The 22,042-nt window shown below is 35.4% G+C and overlaps 1 protein-coding gene across 3 annotated transcripts in view; it reads right to left on the bottom strand.

The window, feature by feature from the left end:
* The window catches only part of LOC149790334 (obg-like ATPase 1), a 56,518-nt gene extending 34,866 nt beyond the window's left edge, over nucleotides 1–21,652 (bottom strand). For all 3 annotated transcript variants that reach the window (XR_016423826.1, XR_016423827.1, XM_089972383.1), the window contains exons 1-5: nucleotides 21,483–21,652; nucleotides 18,928–19,048; nucleotides 9,919–10,001; nucleotides 5,319–5,379; nucleotides 3,254–3,381 (exon numbers count right to left, since the gene is read on the bottom strand). Coding sequence is in view for 1 of the 3 variants with exons in the window: in XM_089972383.1 (XP_089828509.1) it covers nucleotides 3,254–3,381; nucleotides 5,319–5,379; nucleotides 9,919–10,001; nucleotides 18,928–19,031 (376 nt within the window). In the remaining 2 variants the exon portion in view is untranslated. The remainder of the gene's footprint in view (nucleotides 1–3,253; nucleotides 3,382–5,318; nucleotides 5,380–9,918; nucleotides 10,002–18,927; nucleotides 19,049–21,482) is intronic.
* Nucleotides 21,653–22,042: the final 390 nt, after the last annotated feature.

Below are 22,042 nucleotides of genomic sequence, written 5' to 3'. Positions count from 1 at the left end.
GTACTCACAGGTTTCGATGTGACGGTTGATTGACTCTTTTCATGTTTTCAATGAACAGAATATGTTGTGATTATAATGTTTACACTGAAATGGAATTAATGGATTAGAACGTGACTTTCACACAGGAAGACGTTTAATTCATTCTCTGTTGCCAACTGTTAGCATTTACCAGAAGTTTTCATTGATCGCTATTTCACCAGACTGTTTATTTACAGTATAATGACAACTATTTATCACAAAAACTTACATAATATATGATATCTTTAAACAGAGGTCTCGCTAGGATTTTAAAACTGGGTCTTTCTGCCTCTGAATTCAATCACTAAGTATCAGTACATTTTCTCACTCGGCCGCCAGTCAAAGCCTTTGAACTAGCCGCCTAGCTGTGGCATCATGTTCATTTTTTATTTTTTAAATGTACTCTTATAAAATGGCAACAGTACATCAAAGAATCTTTCAGTCACTGAATTCTGTCATTGTAAATATCAGCACAGTTAACTGATCAACACGTTTTCCCACGAAGCAGGTGGCTGAAACAGGACCGGCAAATCTTTGAATTTTCCCGCGCACCTATTACATGCATATGGAGACTCCTGCCTCAGTGATTTTCTGCGTCCCAGATCAAAAATTGGCGTCCAAATACACGAAATTAAGCGTTTTCGAGATCTCTGAAATTAATTCTTCTTTAGAACTTGCAAATTTCAAAATATGGATTATATTTTTACGGGCATTAATCACCATTTTCGATGACAAAATGATCAATGTATCAAGGTTTAATTTATCAATTCTTATCGCAATCTTTTCATGTTCAGCATATTTTAAAGATATTTTAAATACATTTTCTCTGAAAAAAAATCGGGAGCCAAGACGGACACCGCATTATAAACGGGATCGTGAGTTATCCGGGCGCGAGCTATCGAGGGAGCAGTGTATCATGTCTCCATTTTTCAACCTTGTCTCCCTGCTTTTTTTTGCTTCCTCCATTTGTAAAATTCCAACTGATTTATCTTTTTGCTCAATTCATCCACTTTTGAATACCAAATTAAGGATGAAATAAATGAAATCCTGGCCAAGAAAAAACAAAAAAAGAAATCTATGGCAGTTGCAGTTAAGTGCTGTACATATTAGGTATGGGTAAGTAGACATCAAGAGTTAGGGCAAGTGGACATCAGAGTTTGGAATTTGAAAAGTATGCTGCTACGACTGAATTGGATGCTTCTTTGACCTTGTCTCCCTGTTTTTTTGTTTCCTCCATTTGTAAAATTCCAACTGATTTATCTTTTTGCTCAATTCATCCACTTTTGAATACCAAATTAAGGATGAAATATATGAAATCCTGGCCAAAAAAACAAAAATGAAATCTATGGCAGTTGCAGTTAAGTGCTGTACATATTAGGTATGGGCAAGTGGACATCAGAGTTAGGGCAAGCGGACCTCAGAGTTTGGAATTTGAAGAGTATGCTGCTACGACAGAACTGGATGCTTTTTAGAGAAAGACAGACACTTGGATGGTTCGTTGTTATCGGCTTAATGCCAGGAAGGACCTGGAAAAACTCAGGAAAGAAATAATTGACCCACTGGAAGGCTTTCTCACATACACATGTTGGCCGAACCTAAGGCTCGAAGTTATCCAGACAGGTGAGATGTTAGTGATCTGTAATGATGAGCACCTTCAATCACTCTGTCACCTAGGGACCTGAAGACAGATCGGACATTCTTTAAGGAAACTACTGCTAAATACAACTAATGGATTGAGAGGACAAAGAGATTAATAACAATGTAGCATTTACAAACAGCAATCTGAAGTAATGACAATAAAACAAAGAGGTCTGGCAAAAGTCATCATTCCCCCATTCCCACTTAAATCAATAGGATTTGTGCAGGTACACTTTCTTCTACTGGAACACTCCTCATGGCATTCAATGTAAAGAAGTATTTACGGTTAATGCCAATGAGGAAGAGAACACTCAAATATTCTGAGGAAGAGCACCTTCCACGCAGCCAGAGGGAAGGTGCTGTTTGTATTAACACACTGATGAGCTGGATAAAAACCATAATGGAAACAGCTCTTCAACTGACTTACAATGTATCTGGCAAATTCATGAAATCAAGAAAGTAGTCAATTATCAACCCACAGTATAAACACAACTGGTTTTCTCCATGACTGTGACGCTAAAATGCTAAACTAAAACGAATAATCAAAATCCTCTGATCCCAATGTAATCATGAAAAGCGGCAATAATACCGATAATCTTGAAAGCCTCGTTGTTGACTAAGGAGATAAGAAGCCATTAGAAACCGTTTTCCTCTTTAGTTGGGTTTCTGGTCACAGAAATGAGACATAAAGTTGTATTTCTCATCATATGAAATTTCTGGCACTTTCAGTAATGGACTACACAAGGATCAACATAACATCCCCCATACAACAATAAATGAAGTTGTTGCAGATTAAACATCATTTTTCAGCACACGATAGGCTATACATGGTGGCCATTATAACTGGTGAAGGAAGAACCTGGGAAAATCCTGACAAGTAACACTGCCAGCTATTGGGAAGTATATTCACATATCATCAATGGCTGAACCTGAAACTAGAACCCACACAGACAGGGCCTCACATTAAATGTATAAAAAGGTGATTTAGCAATTATAAATAATTCATTAATTAACTAGAACAGACAGATTATCTGATACATATATAGTGTCCCATTGTAATTTTTGCAATTCTGCTATATCAATGATGATATTTTCCATCAATGACAGTTTTAAAACTTTTCCAGCAACCGAAGAGGCTCAGTTACCATGACATTCTGTTCAAAGTACAAATCTTCTCAGGCAATCTTTACCAAGGTGGATTTACACTTTTGATCTTGTGTATGCAGGGTTTAATTGGTTACATGGTGCAGATTCTAAGTTCTTAAAATGTAAAGATAAAGAACTACAAAAAAACTTCAGGAAGATAAAGAATTCAAAATAAATGCAAACCCGAGCACGGATAAACAACTGTCAATTTACAATAAAATTACAAGATACTTTAAGACTTAATTTGTGTGAGGCACACAGCTAGTCTGTTTTGCTCCAAATGACACAAGTTTCTTGTCTTACTGAATTTTCTTAATAGCCTCATCATTCTTCCCACTACTGTACAAGTTTTATTTATGCAAACAGATCAACAGCCTATGATGCTGGCCAGTTGGTTTTCTCATCATGGAAATATCTGAACAAAGAAAGTATTTAGCAAGCAATTACTTACTGATACAATGAAAGATGGCATCACAAGCATTGATGTTTGACAAGAATGAATTTCCCAGACCCTTTCCCTCATGTGCCCCTTTCACAAGTCCAGCAATATCAACAACATTCAGAAAGGCTGGTACTTTGCTGAAAAGAAAGGAAACATATTCAATGGAATGCAGTGCCAGCAAGGATAGGTGTTCAATGGAATGTAGTGTCAGGAAGTACAAGTATTCAATGGAATGCAGCATCAGGAAGGACAAGTATTAAATGGAATGCAGCATCTTGCATGGTGCATGTAAAACAATAATCCTAGAATATGTGTACAAACTTTACGCATAAACTGAGCAGTGTATTTTTACGTAGACAATTCAACTAAAGATGCATAACAATCATTTTAAATGCATTCAAGTTATGGAAAACAATTTTGTTTCAAACACTGGGTCTAAGGTTTTGAGTGTATTAATACTGCCATAAGCACCATTCATGCTGTATTACAGTAAGTGCTAGTAAATGCTGTAACTCACTTGTCACAGGGACAAATATTTGAATTTTTTTCCCCCTCAGCCCTGTTGGTAATATTGTATCCAGGTTTCAGCCAAGAACAGATCTAGATACATGCATATGACAATCAAAGTTAAAACACTGAACCTTAACATTGTTGAAACAGTTTCCAATGGAAACCACACAGAACCGTAACACTCTTGCCGACAGTTTCCAATGGCAACTGCACAGAACCATAACACTGTTGATACGGTTTCCAATGGAAAAGTGATATCCATGTATTCTTTCAAAGGCAAGATAAAAATTAGCAGCAATATTTCCAAACATGATCAAGGATCTCACAAAAAAAACCAATATTTTGCTTGAAAAACATGCTGAAATAATCCACACAAAATCTTTTCTTCTGGGACCATTACAGACATTGGCAAGCTGCTATTGGAAAAATGACAGTGATTCCATATGCTCTTTCATTTGTGACAAAATCCCATCTTCATCTCCCAATAATATTCTGTGTAATCTTGCAATAAATCTAATTTTCTAATTCGACACAATGCAATGAATTTCATAAAAGATACATGTGATTATACAAAAGAATAAAGTTAAGGTAAAAAAACAAACATGTCCACTTATAAATTAGTGCACTAAATATTGTGAACTCAGTCATTTATGTATCTCATTTTTATGGTATGACTACACATGGCAGCTCAGAAAGAACAACTCACATTTTATCAAATTAGATCAGTGGCAAACAAGAGGATTTACATCTTTCATGCCTAAATCTATCTTGCTTGGTAACTTCTATAGAATTCATAGCCCCATTTAACCAGACTTGCATGTGACTCATTGAGACATATAGTGAGCTATGTCTGGAAAAGTTGCTGACTGGCCAAGAGACTACTCGAGTCTAGTCATCTTTTTATCATATAAATATATCTACTGTATATGCTTCCTTACAAGTTGAGTGGGACTTTAAACTTAGGCTCTAATCGGATGCAACATAATGTGATGACAGATCTGGGTTTATGCAGTTACGGCTTTGCAGAACAAACAATAACAGTGTCTGGACCCAACTTATAGTAAGCACAGACTGTACAATCCCTAATAAATGCCGGGGGGCTGGGAGAGGTTATATTTTTCATATGGGGTGCATTTATAAGAGCACAAAAAGTCTTTCAACTTGCCACCATACTAATGAAAGCTAACATTTTTTATAATAACCACATGTACATCTAGAGGTCTTTCTGCCACTGAATTCTGTCATTCTGTACATCAGCAATGTTAACATGATCAATTGATTAACACATTTTCCCAATCAGCAGCTTGCTGAAGTAGGACTGAACTTGCCACCTGCTATCATGTCAAGTTTAACTCTACATGTATGCCTGTGGCCTTTGTAATTTATACATTGATATATACATTGTAACAGTGTGATCAAATCAGACTGCGGCAGCATTTTGTTGTAATCATGGATCTGACGCAGACATGTATTGGAAAGTACAGGGATTACACCGCATATTATGCTTTTCCACCAATACATTCCTCTACATTCGATGTCAGTTGAAACTACGTAAAATACAAACCTTAGTGGCTGGAAATGTTCACACAAGAAATCAAATCTTGCATCTGGAACAGGAACACGACCTAAAACATATTGAAGATAAAAAATATTTACATCACAGCTTTTGAAAAATTTGTGGAAAAACTATAAAATCTGTTCAAACTTTATTTTACTCAACACCTGCATAACTAAAGTACTTATTATGTGTATGTAGGACATATTTCAAAGACAATGATATATGGCATCACGGAGCGTGGTAAACAATGGAAATGGTGTGTATGAAATCTCAAGAATGCTTATATATGCCCCTGATAAATAACAAATATAATCAACAATATGTACACCTTGGGAGAATTAACAACAATAAAACGATTGCATTTAAAATAAACAGTATGTACTTCTCTGTACAATTATCAGCAATAAAACGCTTGCATTTAAAATAAACAGTATGTACTTCTCTCTACAATTATCAACAATAAAACGCTTGTATTTTAAATAAACAGTATGTACTTCTCTGTACAATTATCAACAATAAAATGCTTGTATTTTAAATAAACAGGATGTACTTCTCTGTACAATTATCAACAATAAAACGCTTGTATTTTAAATAAACAGGATGTGATTTTCTTGTAAATAGAATCAAAAGCAAATAATACTTGCTCTTATTGTAAACATAATCAAAGGTATGTGCTTTTCATATAAACAGAATAAACGGAATGTGCTTTTCTCCCACTCTATCCCAGTATAGTTTGGGGAATAAGAAACCCTCATACCAAAAAAATAAATACAAAAACTGGCTGTGTGATTCTGATTAGTGTTCAGTGCTTCAGCATAATGACATTCATGCACCACACGGAGAGATGAACCTGTTTTATTTCTTTGTTAAATGAATCAATTTTATTTGACAAAAATTTAGCAGCAGGGATCATCCAGGGCTTCGCCAATGTCACAAATTTCGATTTTCATTCCTTATTGGCGACAAAATATACAATATTGGGATTTATTTTCGTGACAACCATTTTGGCTACTTAATTTGTACATACACTCGAGCGGAGACATTCAAAGGGACCAAGTAAAGAAGCCACAAGCTTGGATAAATAATGCACTGGAATCTATGTTACATAAACAAATCCTTTGTTCGTATTGACAAACTCATCTTTACAGTGCACGGTTACATCATAATCCGCTTATGATGACATCTGGCCTGAGTACTGTATGCTGTGATACACTCAGTCGAGGCCAATAAATCATCCCTTCATCCATGATGATATTGATTTTCAGGTGAGGGGCTGATATCACATATTAAAAGCTGCAATTATCTGCATCCAAATATGACTGCACATATCGATGTATATTTTATACACTTACCGGTATTTCTCATAGCTGTGCAGCTACCATCGGCTGAAGAGTTCTTTTAGGTGACATGTAGATTATACTTCCTGAGCAAATTATATGTTTGGTGACTTGTAAATCCACATGGAATAGCACAACCATATGTCCTGTGGCCATTTTGAATTTCGTGCTTGATATGGCTGTTACCAATTACTGGTATGTGTCTAAAGTGTAGGTGGGTTTGTTCCACAATGATTTGCATGCAGCAAAATTGCATATTTTAATGAACAGGTGACATCAGACCCACAACATCATAAATCAGTATGAACACAGATTTGTGGGATTGATTTATCGGACTACACTCAGTCATGCTACCAGACTATACCTACAATCGACCGACCTCTGAAGACGTGAACAGAAACAGCTACAATTAATTGAACGACTGCTAATCCTCGTTTAAAAAAAAATATAGCAATAAAAAAGTTTTGCTGAAACTTCAGAGAAAACTGATTACTTCTGAAGTACCGACTGCTGTATATAAAAACAAAGCAAATTTGAAAAAAATCTCAATCAAAATTATATACCGCCAACAGTGCAAGTTTATCATGGGTAAACATAAGTTAAACGTTGCATGTCATCCAAAGAGTAAGTTAACAAAATTAATAGCATTTGGATTTAACACAATTTCATCAAACACGGTCACTGAACAGTACATTTAACCTGACAGTCCAACATCATCTACACGTAGTGATGGTATTAACGCTTCAAGTGCAACACCACATCACGATGAACAGGTCAAAAGTTCCCAAAAATTTCTCAATATCTGGTAGCTGAGATATGATACAAAGTAAAAGCAGATGTTCTGTGATATATGTATCAAGTCACAATTCATCAACAACTAGTTATGATGTTTTTTGAAGGAGTGTGTCACCACACAGGAATCCAGGTGGGGTAAATAATATGTTAGTTTTGCTCATTGCCCTTTTACTTTTGCTATCAATCCCGTGTTACAAATCCAGGGAACTAAACTACGCAACAAGAAATACCAAAACAAACAAGTCTTGCATAATTGAAAATAATTTATTTCTCAAAATGCAGGAGTGAAAAAATTAAATTAACTTGCAGCCTGGTGAATGAATTCCTATTTCCTGAAAGTTCTTTCAATTCCAATAGTTCTAAGAAATCCGAATACGCTCCAACTAAAAATGCCCCTTCTGTGTTGAAGTTTCAAATGTACAGAACGATTTACAAAGAACTGAAATAGTCGTTGAATAAATTTAGTTATGACTGATCAATTATTCTAGCGTGTCAAGCAAAAAATAAATCTTTTCAAAAACCAGGTTAGGAGATTGAATCCAAAAACATGCAGATTGAACCTAGCATCGAGAAGTATTTTACGGCATATTTACACTAAATATTCACCGATTTTTCGGATCCAACACATGCAAAATTCTCAAAAGACACGCTGTTTCTACTTGTGGAGTTCATTGTTCCCCCACAACGTGTCCCCATTTCACATTCTGGTCAGCTGTGCCCAAACTGCACAATAGTTAAAGATTAGACTCGAGCCTCTTTGACATACATCTTTGTAAAACTTTACATGACTATGACTTGTTGCAGATGCTGAAAGATTATCATAGTCATGTAAAGTTTTGTCTGTTTTATTTGTTTGTCTATGTTTTGAATTTGCCTTTGAAAAAGACTCATTAAGAGTCAAAAGTGCTTAGGCTAGCTAGATACTAGTTTTGCACTGTTCGTAGTTTATTACATTTATATATGTAAAGAATACAAAACATATGGCGAATGACAATCCTTTTATGTACACTGGATCCAGCAAGGGATCATGAGTGTCAGGGGTTGATTAAGATAAATGCAATAAACTGACAACGAACAGTGCAAAACTAGTATCTAACTAGCCTGAGCACTTTCGAGTCTTTAATGAGAAAAATGGTTCTGTTTTATGTGTGTTTATATATATTACAAGATAGACAGGAAAGACGATTTTTTAGCTTTTAGTTGGGCTGGATTAGTGTGGTAGCAGGCAGATATTTCTAACGTAATGTGATTGGGGAATGTATCTGAAGGAGAAACAAAGCTTCTTATTCACAAATTACCTATTTCACTCGGTTATCTTACTATCTCTAATCACCTTTGTGAATGAATAGACTAATTTAAGATAGTTGATTATTACTTATTTATACGCATTGTTACTTGCTATATTTACAGTTGTATTGGGTTTGTTGTTGTTACTGTAGGGTTTAACACCATTTTTCAGCACAGGATAGGTTATACATCAGGCCAGTATAAATGGTGGAGGAAGAACCATGGGGTAACCCCAGAGGGAACCACTGACCCATGAGAAGATACTGGGAAGCAGTCTCACATACCCACACCTAAGACTTGAACCTACACCTCTCACTGCACCCCCTCCCCCATTGGGTTTAACAATACATCAGCACATTCTGGCCATGGGGTGTCAACTTAAGTAATTCTTGTTGTTTAATGCCATTTCTTACCGCAAGATAGGCTATGCACAGCAGCCAGTATAACTACAAATGGTGGAGGAAGAACCATGGGGTAACCCCAGAAAGAACCACCAACCCACGAGAAGATACTAGGAAGCAGTCTCACATAGCCACATTGGCCGCACCTAAGACTTGAACCCAAACAGACAGAGGTGAGATGGCAATGATATGTAATAATGAGCACTTTAGACAACTCTTCCCGCCCCCCCCCCCCCCCCGTTGGGTTTAACAATGCATCAGCACATTCTGGCCATGGGGTGTCAACTTAGGTAATTCTTGTTGTTTTGAGTTTAATGCCATTTCTTACCGCAAAATAGGCTATGCACAGCAGCCTGTAAAACTGGTGGAGAAAAAACCCAGTCAGTTCCTGGATTAAGCAGTCAGTTCCCATATTCAGGCATTTCAATATGTTGTTAATTTAGATACGATGATGCACTGAGGTGTATCCATATCCTACTATCATGCTAGGTAATAAAAATGGCTGCTGATGGGTAATGACTAATGATAAACTACCACATTTTGTTACATGGGAAAAAACTGCATAAGTAGCTTCACAAAAATTAGCTTTCCCCCAAGGTTAAAATGTTATAAAAGTCCTTCACCAAGGATTCCAGGATTAGTGCATACTGCAATGCAAATGATATTTATTGTCACATAATCAAGTTAAAATCTGAAATAAGAAACAGAAAACAAGTTTCTGAAAATCTGTGTTCTTTGCAAACCACTAGCCTTTTAAAGCAATATCAAATCATTCTGCTTCCTTACTTTCATTTGGGTCTATGGTGCAAAAGGGAAAATTCTCAGCTGCAGCTTGACTCTTTGTGAGGACATTGAAGAAAGTGGACTTCCTGAAATGAAATAGCACAAATTTAATTTAATCAGACAATAAACAATAAAATATTTTATACCCTTAGATGTTGTCTAGTATCAAATGATTGGTGTCACAAGGTGTCATTAGAGATAACAAAGGTGGTGCAGCCCTTGGGCCATTGAAAGTGCCCTCATTGCGGCTCTCAGGGTGGTTTGAGTTAGAGACCCCTGGTCTAAGTCGATGTGTTTTTGCCAGTCAAGTCTGTCTAAAGGGGTGACTTGTCATCGAAGTCAGAGTTGCACTTTGGAAAAATAAAGAAGCCCAGCTGGACATATAAATGTGACATTTTTTTAAAGAACAAATCTAAAATACAATAATATTACTGAGTGGAACCAATAATCTGAAAGCTTACAATCTGTCCCAATTAAATCCACTAAAATACATAGTGATTGACATTTTATATGTATCTGTATGATAAATCCATGAATTTATAGGTCACGTAGCGGTATAAAAATAATACAGAATGATCTCATTCATAATATCCTGTTAATTCCACGCATCATACAAATAAAACAAACTGAAGTTAATTCCACATTTTTTTAATTTCAAAGTGTCCTATAAATGTCATTATAATAACAATAATAAGTCTTTTTTTTAAACAGAGTGACTCAGTTTAATACAACTAATCTCCACTGAGGTCCTCTAAAAAGGAAAAATGTCATTCAGTATAAAGTAAAAAACTCATCTGATAAAGTTCTGAAATTCTCCATTGTCATCTAGTCTCTGTAAATGGTTGTTGACTAGTCATCGTAAATATCGCCCTATTCCTCTGCTTCACTGCCATATGTGGGTGCTTAGGTAGAGACAGAGCTTGGGCTCTGTAATTAATACCTTGATCATAGTCTGAAATCTATTAAAGGTTCTAACTGAACACGTTTTAATTATGTGGCAACATCATAGGGAGTTTAAATAACCACCCTCTATCTTATCACTAAGCAAATATCAAACTCGCAGCTCAGTCAAAGAGGGTTCTGCCTCTGCAAGCTGATAAAGGTCAGAAAATGTAAATCAACCTGTCAATCAACAAGTACATGTATATGTACTAAAGTCATGGCTTGATCGGGCAACATACTCCAGCAGAACACGTGGGAAATAAACACTTAAGGAAAGCATAGCTGCCAACCTTCCAGGCTCACAATTAGTGAAAATAGGGATAAAAAGTCGTGAATTTGGACAAGAATTCGTGAAAAATACCATGACAATAACTCCATCCACTCTGACCACTCCATCCACTGGTACCTGGACGTTTCGCCCCATGGACGTTTCGGCCCAGGACATTTCGCCCCACATTAATGGAAATATCGGACATTTATAGAAATTCATCAGCATTACACCACGTTCTTCATTTTACTTTAAAAGGAACAAAAATATAATTAAGTGTCCCTTGTGATCTGATTTCTTTGGCATTATTCTAAATAGTTAAAGAGGCAGCCTGCTCCAGTCGGGAGAAGTACAATTAAATAAAGTGTGAACCCTCACTCGAGTACAGCCTGTCTCAGTATAATGGTAATGCGAGAAACGACACACATCATCAATCATACAAAACAATATGGTTTATTTGTCGTTTAAATATAATACACCGTTTATTCGCCCAAATTCCAAATTAAATTTAAAATAAAAATCCCAAATTAAATTTAAAATAATAAAACAATGACAAATTATCATTGGATGGATTGTATCCAATAGGAAAATATAATAATAAAACATGGATAATTTGATTTAGTGGCTGTCCCTTCCTCTAGCCAAGGTCAACTTGAAATTATGGGGAGGGATTTTGAGTAAGGTGACAAAAACCGGACTAGGATGAACAACCCTATAGATTACACTAGGGAAATACATAAACACCCCGACAAAATTTTGAAATTTTTTGTTCAAAAATCTTTTATAAAGTAAACAAACGACATACCTTTGGGGAAAACATACACATATACAACAACTTTATTTTTTTATAAGTAGGGGTGCATCTGTCTGGTGCCATAAAGAAAAAAATGTTCTGGCATTCACTATTGCTCCCAGCAAGTGTTTAGGACTTAATTACAGCCAGGTAACTTCTTTCATCTTCATATTTAAATAATCTACTAAATGTGGTATCAAGGTATTTAAGCTGCAGCCAGGGTTTTGAGTAAGTCGTGTAAGCTTTTATGAAAAGGAAATTACAATTTAGCACAGATGTTATGGCGTTCACTAATAACAAAAACAATGACATATAAATAAACGTTTGATCTTAGTATATCAAAATCTGAGTTTTAGGATAAAAATTATGATTCTTCAAGTGCATTGTCCAACAGATCGTTTTTTTAGAAGCTCGTGCACGTGTTTGCATGGAATTTTATCAGTGGCTCTATAAATTGCAGTCTTTCCATTTCTCGGTACTAGTTGTTTTAATATCACGTAAATAAATAGATCGAACAATGTCTTCGTGCATTTACTGCAGAAAACCAGTTACCCGTCGTCAGCAAGCCATAGATTGTGATATTTGTGGCCTATGGCAACATAAAGCATGTGGAAATACTGGTAAGTTTATTTATTTATTTATTTCTATATCATATTACGATCATTCCGTAACTGAACTGGCTTAACAAAATAAATACATTTTTTATAATAATTTTATGTATCTAGTGACCTTTTCTCGCATGTTATTGTTCTTGTTTCAGTATATCCAATGTCTTTCAAAATAAATGTTATCATAAGACGTCGATAGAATTAACTAAATGATACTAAGAAATGGTTTCTATTTACAGGTTTATCAAGCTACAAGTATGGTATCCTTAGACGTAAAAAGATATCTTTTCAGTTTGTGTGCGACCTGTGCAGTTCTAAACCTGAGGTAAGATTTCATTACAAACAAAATATTTTAAGAATAAAGACATGCTACAGTAGCTGGTTCCCATTCGCATTCGATGTACTTAAGCTACGGTTAAATACAAATTGCGAACAAAACATGGATCGCTGCCTACATTCTCCCTATCACAAATGCTGGAAGATTAGTAAAAATAATTTTTCTTGTATCAAATATTTCGTTGTTTTTCTTGGGCTACACGACGTTCCATTCTAGTAATCGTTCTTATGTGCACTTTTATAATGTTTTAATATTAATACTGTTTACAGGCAGATGGCTACGATGTCGAAATGGACTTAAGCGGCATACCAAATACATCAGACAGATTTGAAATGTATACCGGTACAGCACGGGGGCAGATGGAGAGCACGAGAAATTCTATGTCGATTTCTATCAATAAAGATATTTTGACAAGGTGAATGTTATTTTATTTATTAGAATCGTACGGGTGCTTGCATACGTCTTTATGTGCAAATACCATATTCGGTATAGTTAAACTTGGTTTTCTATATATTTGCTTGTATGTTTTCAACATTTTCTGACAAGTTCAGACATATTTCTAATTACAGGCTGGATAGAAGTCAACAAGTGAACGAGTTTATGGTCAACAATGATGCTGCATCAACACTTGCAGCCAATATCTCTTCATCTGACGTTGAGCGCCCACACAGATCTTTGACACCAGAAGAAGAAGAAGCGTAAGTTAAAAATCGAAGCGGACAAGAAAGCACAGAAAATCGCAACAATTTATTTCAGTAATATTGATGTACATAAATCATTATAGAGTCTATCTTCTAATCAAAGAATGATCATCTTTTACTCAATCTTGTTAGGTATCTTGTAAACATGTGTTATTTTACTGATGCATATTTTTTGTTCATGTAAAATATTCGTTTTTTGATAATCACGATTTTTCTCCTTTCTTTAGGTCAGTTAGGAATAAAACTGTTTATGGAGAAGTGCCAGTGGATTCTGAGGATCGTATAACCTTTGAAGTAGTAGCCACAGGATCCACTCGAGGAAAAAGGAAATTAATATCTAGTGCTGGATATAGTTTTGTCATTTGCAGAATTACAACGAAGAATTGATCCAGAGGCAGTGAATGTGCAGTCATTCCTACGATATGTGGAAGACAGCTGGATTCACAATGACATATGGACTGTTGACTCCTGGTCAGTTTATGACAGAAGCATCCGAACCAATAATGATGTGGAAGGGTGGCATAATCGTATGAACAGGAGAGCAAGAAAGGGAAATTTGCCTTTCTATCTCCTCGTAACTTTACTTTAAAAGGAAGCCAGAGAAATTGGATCTGTAGTTCGTCTATTGCAAGAGGGGAAGATAAGACGGCATCAAAAGAAACAGACAACAAAAGTTCAGGGTCGCCTTATCAAGTTATGGGAGAAGTATGGAAACCACCAAATCAGCATGAACACCTTGCTTAAATGCTGTGCCAAATTGTACGGCCCGTGTTAGACATAGCAACAGTAAAGCTGGACGGAGTATTGCTTTCCAAAACTGGACATATTTTATATACACGTGCCTTTTGCGTTGTCCATATGTTGCAAACATTATACTTCAGTAGAGATAATATGTATATTTGTATTTCAGTTTCGTATAGTAGTAGCTGATGTTTTACTTGCATGCATTTTAAAAAAAAAATAAAATCATAGTTACTGTTTAGAAGTATACTTTTGCACATCATAATTTGACACCTATACCTTGTCATGAGATGTAATTTTGATTAGTGATGTGTGTTGATTGAAAAATGCAAATACATGCTTCATATTTCAAAAATATAAATCTCTGAAACCATTTTTATATCTCTTTATTGTTAATTACAATTAACATTCCTCGCCCCCTGTGTTTTCCTTGCTCGTGATATGTCGGGCTATTCTGTGCATAGCTTTGAAAAGATGTAATGTATAATGATTGGGGTATAGAAATGAAATACATTAATTTGGATTGTTTCTGTCAGCAGTTCAGTCGAGTAATTTGGACCCGATTTATAGCTAGTTTTACAAAATTCAAAGTAACAATGCCAATAAATGGCAGGAGATAAAAAGCCAATTAACCAGAGCTTGAAAAAAATGAGTAAAGTTCAACATTTAAAAAAAAAGCTATTTTGCGGGCAACCACAAGTCTTTAATCATCGTAGTTTTTATGTTTCGCGAAAGGAATAAACCTAACTCCATATATACGAGCTTGATATTGACTGTTAGAATTACAAAGCCCCCTTTTAAGTTGTGTCTAATTTACGCTCGCTGATTGGGTAAACGAACAGCATGATTGATAAGTGGTGATATGCCAATTTCCTACAAACGGTAAAAGTGGTTTTCATTAGTTTATGTAACAGCGAAAATAAAAATACTGCCGTATAGAAAATGATCACTGTAAACGATACATTAATTTTCTGATCAGTCTTATTACATAAATGAAAAAGAAAAAGGAAAATATTGTCTGATATAACGGCACGCTGAATGTAATTGAAATGGATGAGAGTGATGGGATTATGGGGCATGAAATTAAATCTCAACGGTAGGCCCCTAAAGTAAAATGAAGACAATGGTGTAATGCTTGTGAATTTCTATAATATCCAATATTTCCATTGATGGGGGGCGAAATGTCCTGGGCCGAAACGTCCATATACCATGTGGGGCGAAATGTCCATTGAAATGGGGCGAAATGTCCTGGGCCGAAACGTCCATAATCCCATCCACTCTGACCATCAATACTACACTATATCAAGTTCGCAATATAAAACTAAAACACTACATATATGCAGGAAGATTTATTTATCAAGACATGATAATGTTGCAGACTTGAACTTCCTCAACTGCTTGATCGTAAATTTGTTTTCTAAACAGTTCAGACTTCTTGCCGGCTGGTTGATCTTGGCGACTAAAATTACTGACAAATTTTCTGCAGCTAAGGAGGCCCTAAAGTCTTATTTTTCCTCACTAGAGAAAATACACTTTCGCTGTCACTGTTGCTGTGAGGAATGCACATGAGCTGCAGCACTTCTGGTCCTTCCACATGAAAATTTGGAATCGATTTTCGAGTCCGGCAACATTTGTCAGAACAAATGTTTAGCATGGTCTCCAGCTAATAAAGGTAGATTGTGTTCGACAAGAAAACTCACAAATAATGCTTCTGCGTTGGTAGCCTGCATTTCTTCCGCCAATTGTTTAAAATATTCCGGAGCTGAAATCTGTGAATTTTTAATTTTCCCAACTTCTACGCGTTTTTTGCAACCGACGTACTTCCTCACATCGTCTCTGCAATGGCACACTGAGTGCAAAAAGCATGATGAATATCAATGTTTAATGGCAGAATGCACGGCCAATTTTTGATATATTCCAAATTAAACTTCACTTTTTGAGTAATACATTTCTTTTTCCTTGGTGGTGAAGACATTTTCAAAATCGTACATTAGATGCTGAACCGTAACTCAAATCAGTGTTGGTGATGCATGCGCGGAGCAAAATTCCGGTTAGGCCCCAGTTTCTCTCAAAAGCATTTGTAAAACTACTCTTATACATAAAGATTAAAATAGGTTAAAATGCATGCTACCGGGCCAACTGTACTAATCGGCTGTACATCTACTAATATCGCGACCAGCACTACCGGACCGTTTCAACAACTATGAATATCATGACAAGCGCTTAACGGGAAATCGGTTATTTTATTAAAGATTTAAAATAATTGAGGATTGGAGAATTCATGAATTTTTGGCTTGCGGCATGAATCCGTGAATCGCTGAAAAAGTCGTGAAATTCACACCAAATTCGTGAGGGTTGGCAGCTATGGGAAAGGGTCAATATAATGTCAATCAATTTTTTTTTATTGCAACAGTATTTGTACAGTAAAATAGAAATATTAATACAAATTCAGGTTGTTAGGACTCGTACAAAAATGGAAGCAATAAACTCATAAGCAATTACCCATAATATAAACAATACTGACAGATACTTCACTTTGTGGTGGGTAGTATTTAATTTACCCATAATATTTTTAACTCTAAATAACTTTAGATACAAGTAGAATACCGTCACAAAATGGATAAACACAGTGCATACCACATACACATTTCAGAATGGAACAGGGCTGAGCAAAAAAAATTTTAAACCACTAGTCCAGGACAAGTGGTTTCAGAAAATTCACTAACTCCATCTTTCTCTTCACTTGTCACACCTTATTTTTCACTGGTCCCAAAATGGTAATAACTTACCGAGATTTGATGAGACATATGTGCTTAATCCATAGAAGAAAAAAAACAAAACGATAAACAACATAATTATTTCTTACAAGAATTTAATTTTTCAAAAACATTGGTTGTTATACACTTGGCTTCTTCAGGTTCATGTATATATGTTTTAGCTGATGGATTTGAAAATATGTCGATGTATGTCTGCCACCTGCACCAGTACTAAGTGGCGATATTCATAGTTGTCGAAACGGTCCGGTACTGCTGGTCGCGATATTAGTAGATGTACAGCCGATTAGTACAGTTGATAGCTGTGTCTGGGTTAAAGTCCTCAAGCTCTGGTCCATTTGCGGAAATGTTCATTAGCATTTGTAAACTCTTTTGGTTTAAGGAATTTCTTAAAGAAGTTTTGATTAAGTTCATTGAACTAAATCCTCGTTCACACTCAGAAATAGCTACCGCACATTCAGTATCCGTCTTACGTTTTATCCCTCCATTTTCAAACACATTTACCTTCGCCGAATCGCCGTTATTACATTACTTGCGAAAATAATTTAGCAAACTCATTTCATCCACAGAGTAACTATCAACTTGCTTGACAACTACTTCTAAAGTGATCATAACATCAATTTTCTCTTTTAAATATGAACTGAAACAGCTCATTAATTAGCGTAAATGTTTTGCTTCAAACACAATATTGCACGTGGAAGTTAATCATCTGTATAATCAATTATAAATTAAAGAATCATACTGTCATTTAATCAGTTCATAAAGGAAACCAATACTGATTTCGGTAAAGTACCTTTCATTAATTACACTGACTCGCTGGATTAAAATCATAGTGAGCCGCTCGTTATGATCTAGATTGAGTAAACTCATTGCAACAAACCGCTTACAACACTGCTAATTGATCATACTGCCTTTCTTTTGTTTGACGTGTTTTGATTTGCTGATAATTTGGTTGCTTAACCTAATATGCAGTCAAGCGGTAAAAGGATGTAAGTGTGTACACGAAGAAGGGAGAATCAAGTATTCAGTACGCCCAGAGGGCAAGATTGGCCAAATAAAGGCAAATATAGTGGTTAAAGCATGAAAATAAGGACTAGCCTGACTTTTTAAAAAAGCACTTGTCCCAGACTAGCGACTTGGAAAGTTTTACTTGCTTGACTTCAACAATGACTAGTCCAGGACGTCGGGCTATGGGATTTACTCAGCCCTGATGGAAACAGCATTCTTCTGTACTGCAAGCATTTTGAGTTTTCAACATTAAATCTTGCTAAACAAATATTTTGTATGTCACAGTTATAAAATGACCCCTACTCTGCATGAACAAAATGTTCAGCAAGAAAGGTCAACTTCTAAGCAAGTATATATGGTGGTTCTTATTTCTGCTCAAAAATACTCTCTAGATTGGCCTCCCTTTCATTGTTGGCTGCATTTTTAAATAAGGAAGCAATATTTCTTTATTTCCGGAATGATCGTTTCCGTAGCCTTTGATCAATCTACTCCTTATTTTAAAACCATCTAATACAGATGTGGATGTGAGGCAGATAAGACACTGACAAAAAGACATTTCAATGCAGATATTTTCTCATTTGAAACTAATCTCAACATCATGAAAATTAAATATTTAAACAAATTGATTTCGTGAACACCTAAATGTACACTTGAAAAAATCCCCATTACATGACTTTTAAAGTGTCTTTATAGGATCTTGTCAAGTTTCTAATCTTGATTGCAAAATATGTTATAAAGAAATCACGTCTATTATAAAAACTGTTTTATCATACTCTGCATTTCTTTATTTTAAATCTTAATATTTACTGGATATATTTTGACAAAATAAATAAAAATTACCCGACATTTGGCAATCCTACAATTCCAATCTTCAGGTTGGTACCCATTCTTCCAATAAGGGGTGGTGGCTTGTTGGAGGCATCATCCTTCTTCTTTGGTGGCATTTTATACTCGACTGTTTCTGTAATAATTCAACAGGATGAATATAAATGTAAATTAGGAATGCCTTCAATCAGAGCATAACCAGACAAAATTTACTTTTTAATGCCTTCAATCAGTGCATAACCAAACAAAATTTACATATCTAAATCAAAAATATAAATAACGATAAAATAATATCACGGATAGATGCTTATCAGAGCTGCTGAATCCATGGGGCAAGCATAATGCAATCGGAGCCAAGCAATGCTGAAGTGGGTTAAAATATAAGTGTGTTTCTTTATTGAAATCAATAAAAATATAATAATATTAAATAAATTCATTAGGTAAATCTATTTATTAAAGAGACTTATTACCACTGAAATCAAATCTGGCATTCTTGGTTGTCCAGTGCATTCAACCAAATGAAATGTATGTCAATGGAACAAGTTCATCTGCTTGCGTCAGAATTTGAATCCATTAGGAAAAGACATCCAAGTAAGTACAATCTTAGTAAAGCAATTAGTACTTTGTGGAAAAGTGTCTATGGGGCTGCCAAGTGTACAAGATATTCCTAAATACATGCCCTCTAGTTTCACTGTCAGTTGTCTGGATAATACTAAAGCTGTACCGATGTCACTTTTTACAGATTATGCCAATAATGCGTAGAGCCAATTATTGAAATTGCTGATACTGATTGTTTCAACAACTAGTGAAAGCACTAGCATCTGATTGACAAGTAAACCATGCCCTATTTTTATTATAACTAACATGGGTGCGGATTAATGTTAACAGTTCAAATGTGGTCTTAAGCTACCATACATGTGATAAATATTTCCTACAATTTATATCCCACCTTTTTATTGTTAACTTGTACATGCAAATAAAACTTTTTACTAAATAACATATTTATTCCAAATTAGTTTTTGGGAGGCACATATGCTATGTGACATGTTTCTTCATTCCTTCTTTAAATTTAATGATGGTAATCAATGCTTATATATCTGGTACAGTAATGCCAGGTCAAGTTGACTAGTGTAAGTTTCATTGGTGGGAATGGAGTTCATAATTTGCTTATCGAGAAAAAATCTAAAGCATTCAGTGATCACTCCTGGGATTTAGGAAGCAGTTCACTAACAAGCAAAGCAAGTAAAGTACAGCAAAAATAAATTTCTGAACTCCTGGTTGGCAGAAATGTACTTTGTGAAGCTAGCCATAATAAAAAAAAGGGGGGGGGGCATTTAATTCTTGAATGTGTGAAATCGATGGTTGCATTATACGTCACTTATATTACACTGCAAAGTATGATCATATGGTTTAAGTATTAAAATGTCATTATGTAAATAAAGTTTCTGCTGGACTGAATGTTGGACTATTAGTGACTAAATTATCAACAAAAAAAAAAAAAAAGAAAGCTAAACAAAGCTGGTATGATTAATTAGCATTGCGTTGAGCGGTTTTGTCATGATTAATCGAACCAGATCCCCTGAATGCTTATATTAATCCATCAAGTCAATGTAATTAAATAAAAGAACTTTACTAGTGTTGGCTTCCTGTATGATCTGATTAAATGAAAATAATTATTTAAATTTTAACTGAGTAAAGAGAGGATTAACCAAAAATGATTTTTGGCCTCCATAAAAAAAAAAAAAATATGAAAGAAAATCAAAAGGGGAGTTTGGAGGTCCTCCCCAACATGGTCTCATGGGACAGTGACCCCAATCTGGGAGTCTACGGAGCCAAAGCCCGCCCCCTATATATATTGACTAACATTTTCAATAGCATCACACTTAAACTAAGCTAAAGTTTGTTTCTTTAACAAAATAAATAAAAAGTGATAAGATAGCTTGTTTCGTTCAAGATAGTTATCCTTTAAACCGGTTTTAGTATACTCTGCTTCCATCGCACAACATCCACCTTAAATGTACCTCAAGAAAACTTAAAAACATGTAGATTTGCTTCTGTCAGAAACTAAATTTATCAGAAAAAGACACCACAGTAATTAGAAATGAAACGTATAAATCAATGACATTAAATAGGTAGAAAAGCGTCGACATGGGCTGCCAAGTGTGCGAGATATTCCTGAATATTTGATTCTCGTTCCGATGTTAGTCAAACTAGGAACACGCTACACAGTGCCGTTATTTTGGCAGTAAGAGGGCGCCCCAAAACATAACTATCAGGGTCGATATCTTACACTGAAGGAATACTGCTACAATAATCAGGATTACTCATGAGGTAACAACATTACACAATCACTTTAAAGCTAATTTTCTTGATTGTATATACTAAATTCCTACAACATTATGTTTCTTGTTACGCATCTAAGAGCTCATACAATCGTGGAAACGAAAGAGTCTTCAATGCAGGTAGTATTTTGTTATCCATGCGTCAAATACACTTTCCCAGGAACTTGATAAAGTGAAAGACAGCCACTAAGCCAGACAGCAAACCGGTAAGTGCATATGAAGAATTACCTGTAATATCAAAGATTAAGGGCCAATATGCAAAGAAGCACGCGGATCTCACATCCACAACTGCAAATGCTTATCAATGTGTCAGTTACTGCTAGATTGCACAATGTTGAACCAGACCGGTGCCTCTCTTTGGAAACGTGGTTTACCCAATATGGCGAAACCCCTATGACTAACGCACCAATCAGGAGGAGAGAACAAAACCAAGAGGCGTATGAATTAAATCACTGCTCTTCTTCCGTAAAGTTGTTATTCTCACTATCATTTGACAACAAGATAATAATAATAATAATAATAATAATAGTTATAATAACGAGAACAACAACAATAATAATAATCATGTTAAAGGTTTGTGCAACGGAGACTTGAAATTATGTCTGTACTATTTAGCAACGTGTAACCGGTTTAAAAATTAGTTTTGTGAGTTTCAGTACAGGAACTATGATCATTATGCTATAGAAAAGTTGTTTTATGGACGGTCATCTATTAAAACCGATACACTAATTTGATTTTAATTAAGTGATAGTATTCGCCATTTAGACGGCAGGAGGGAGGGTGAACAG

Source organism: Sinohyriopsis cumingii, chromosome 10, assembly GCF_028554795.1.
Source record: "Sinohyriopsis cumingii isolate HCF-2022 chromosome 10, ASM2855479v2, whole genome shotgun sequence".
NCBI classification, from domain to species: domain Eukaryota; kingdom Metazoa; phylum Mollusca; class Bivalvia; order Unionida; family Unionidae; genus Sinohyriopsis; species Sinohyriopsis cumingii.
The sequence above is the reverse complement of the archived record's forward strand: the minus strand, read 5'-3'. Positions and strand labels throughout refer to the sequence as shown.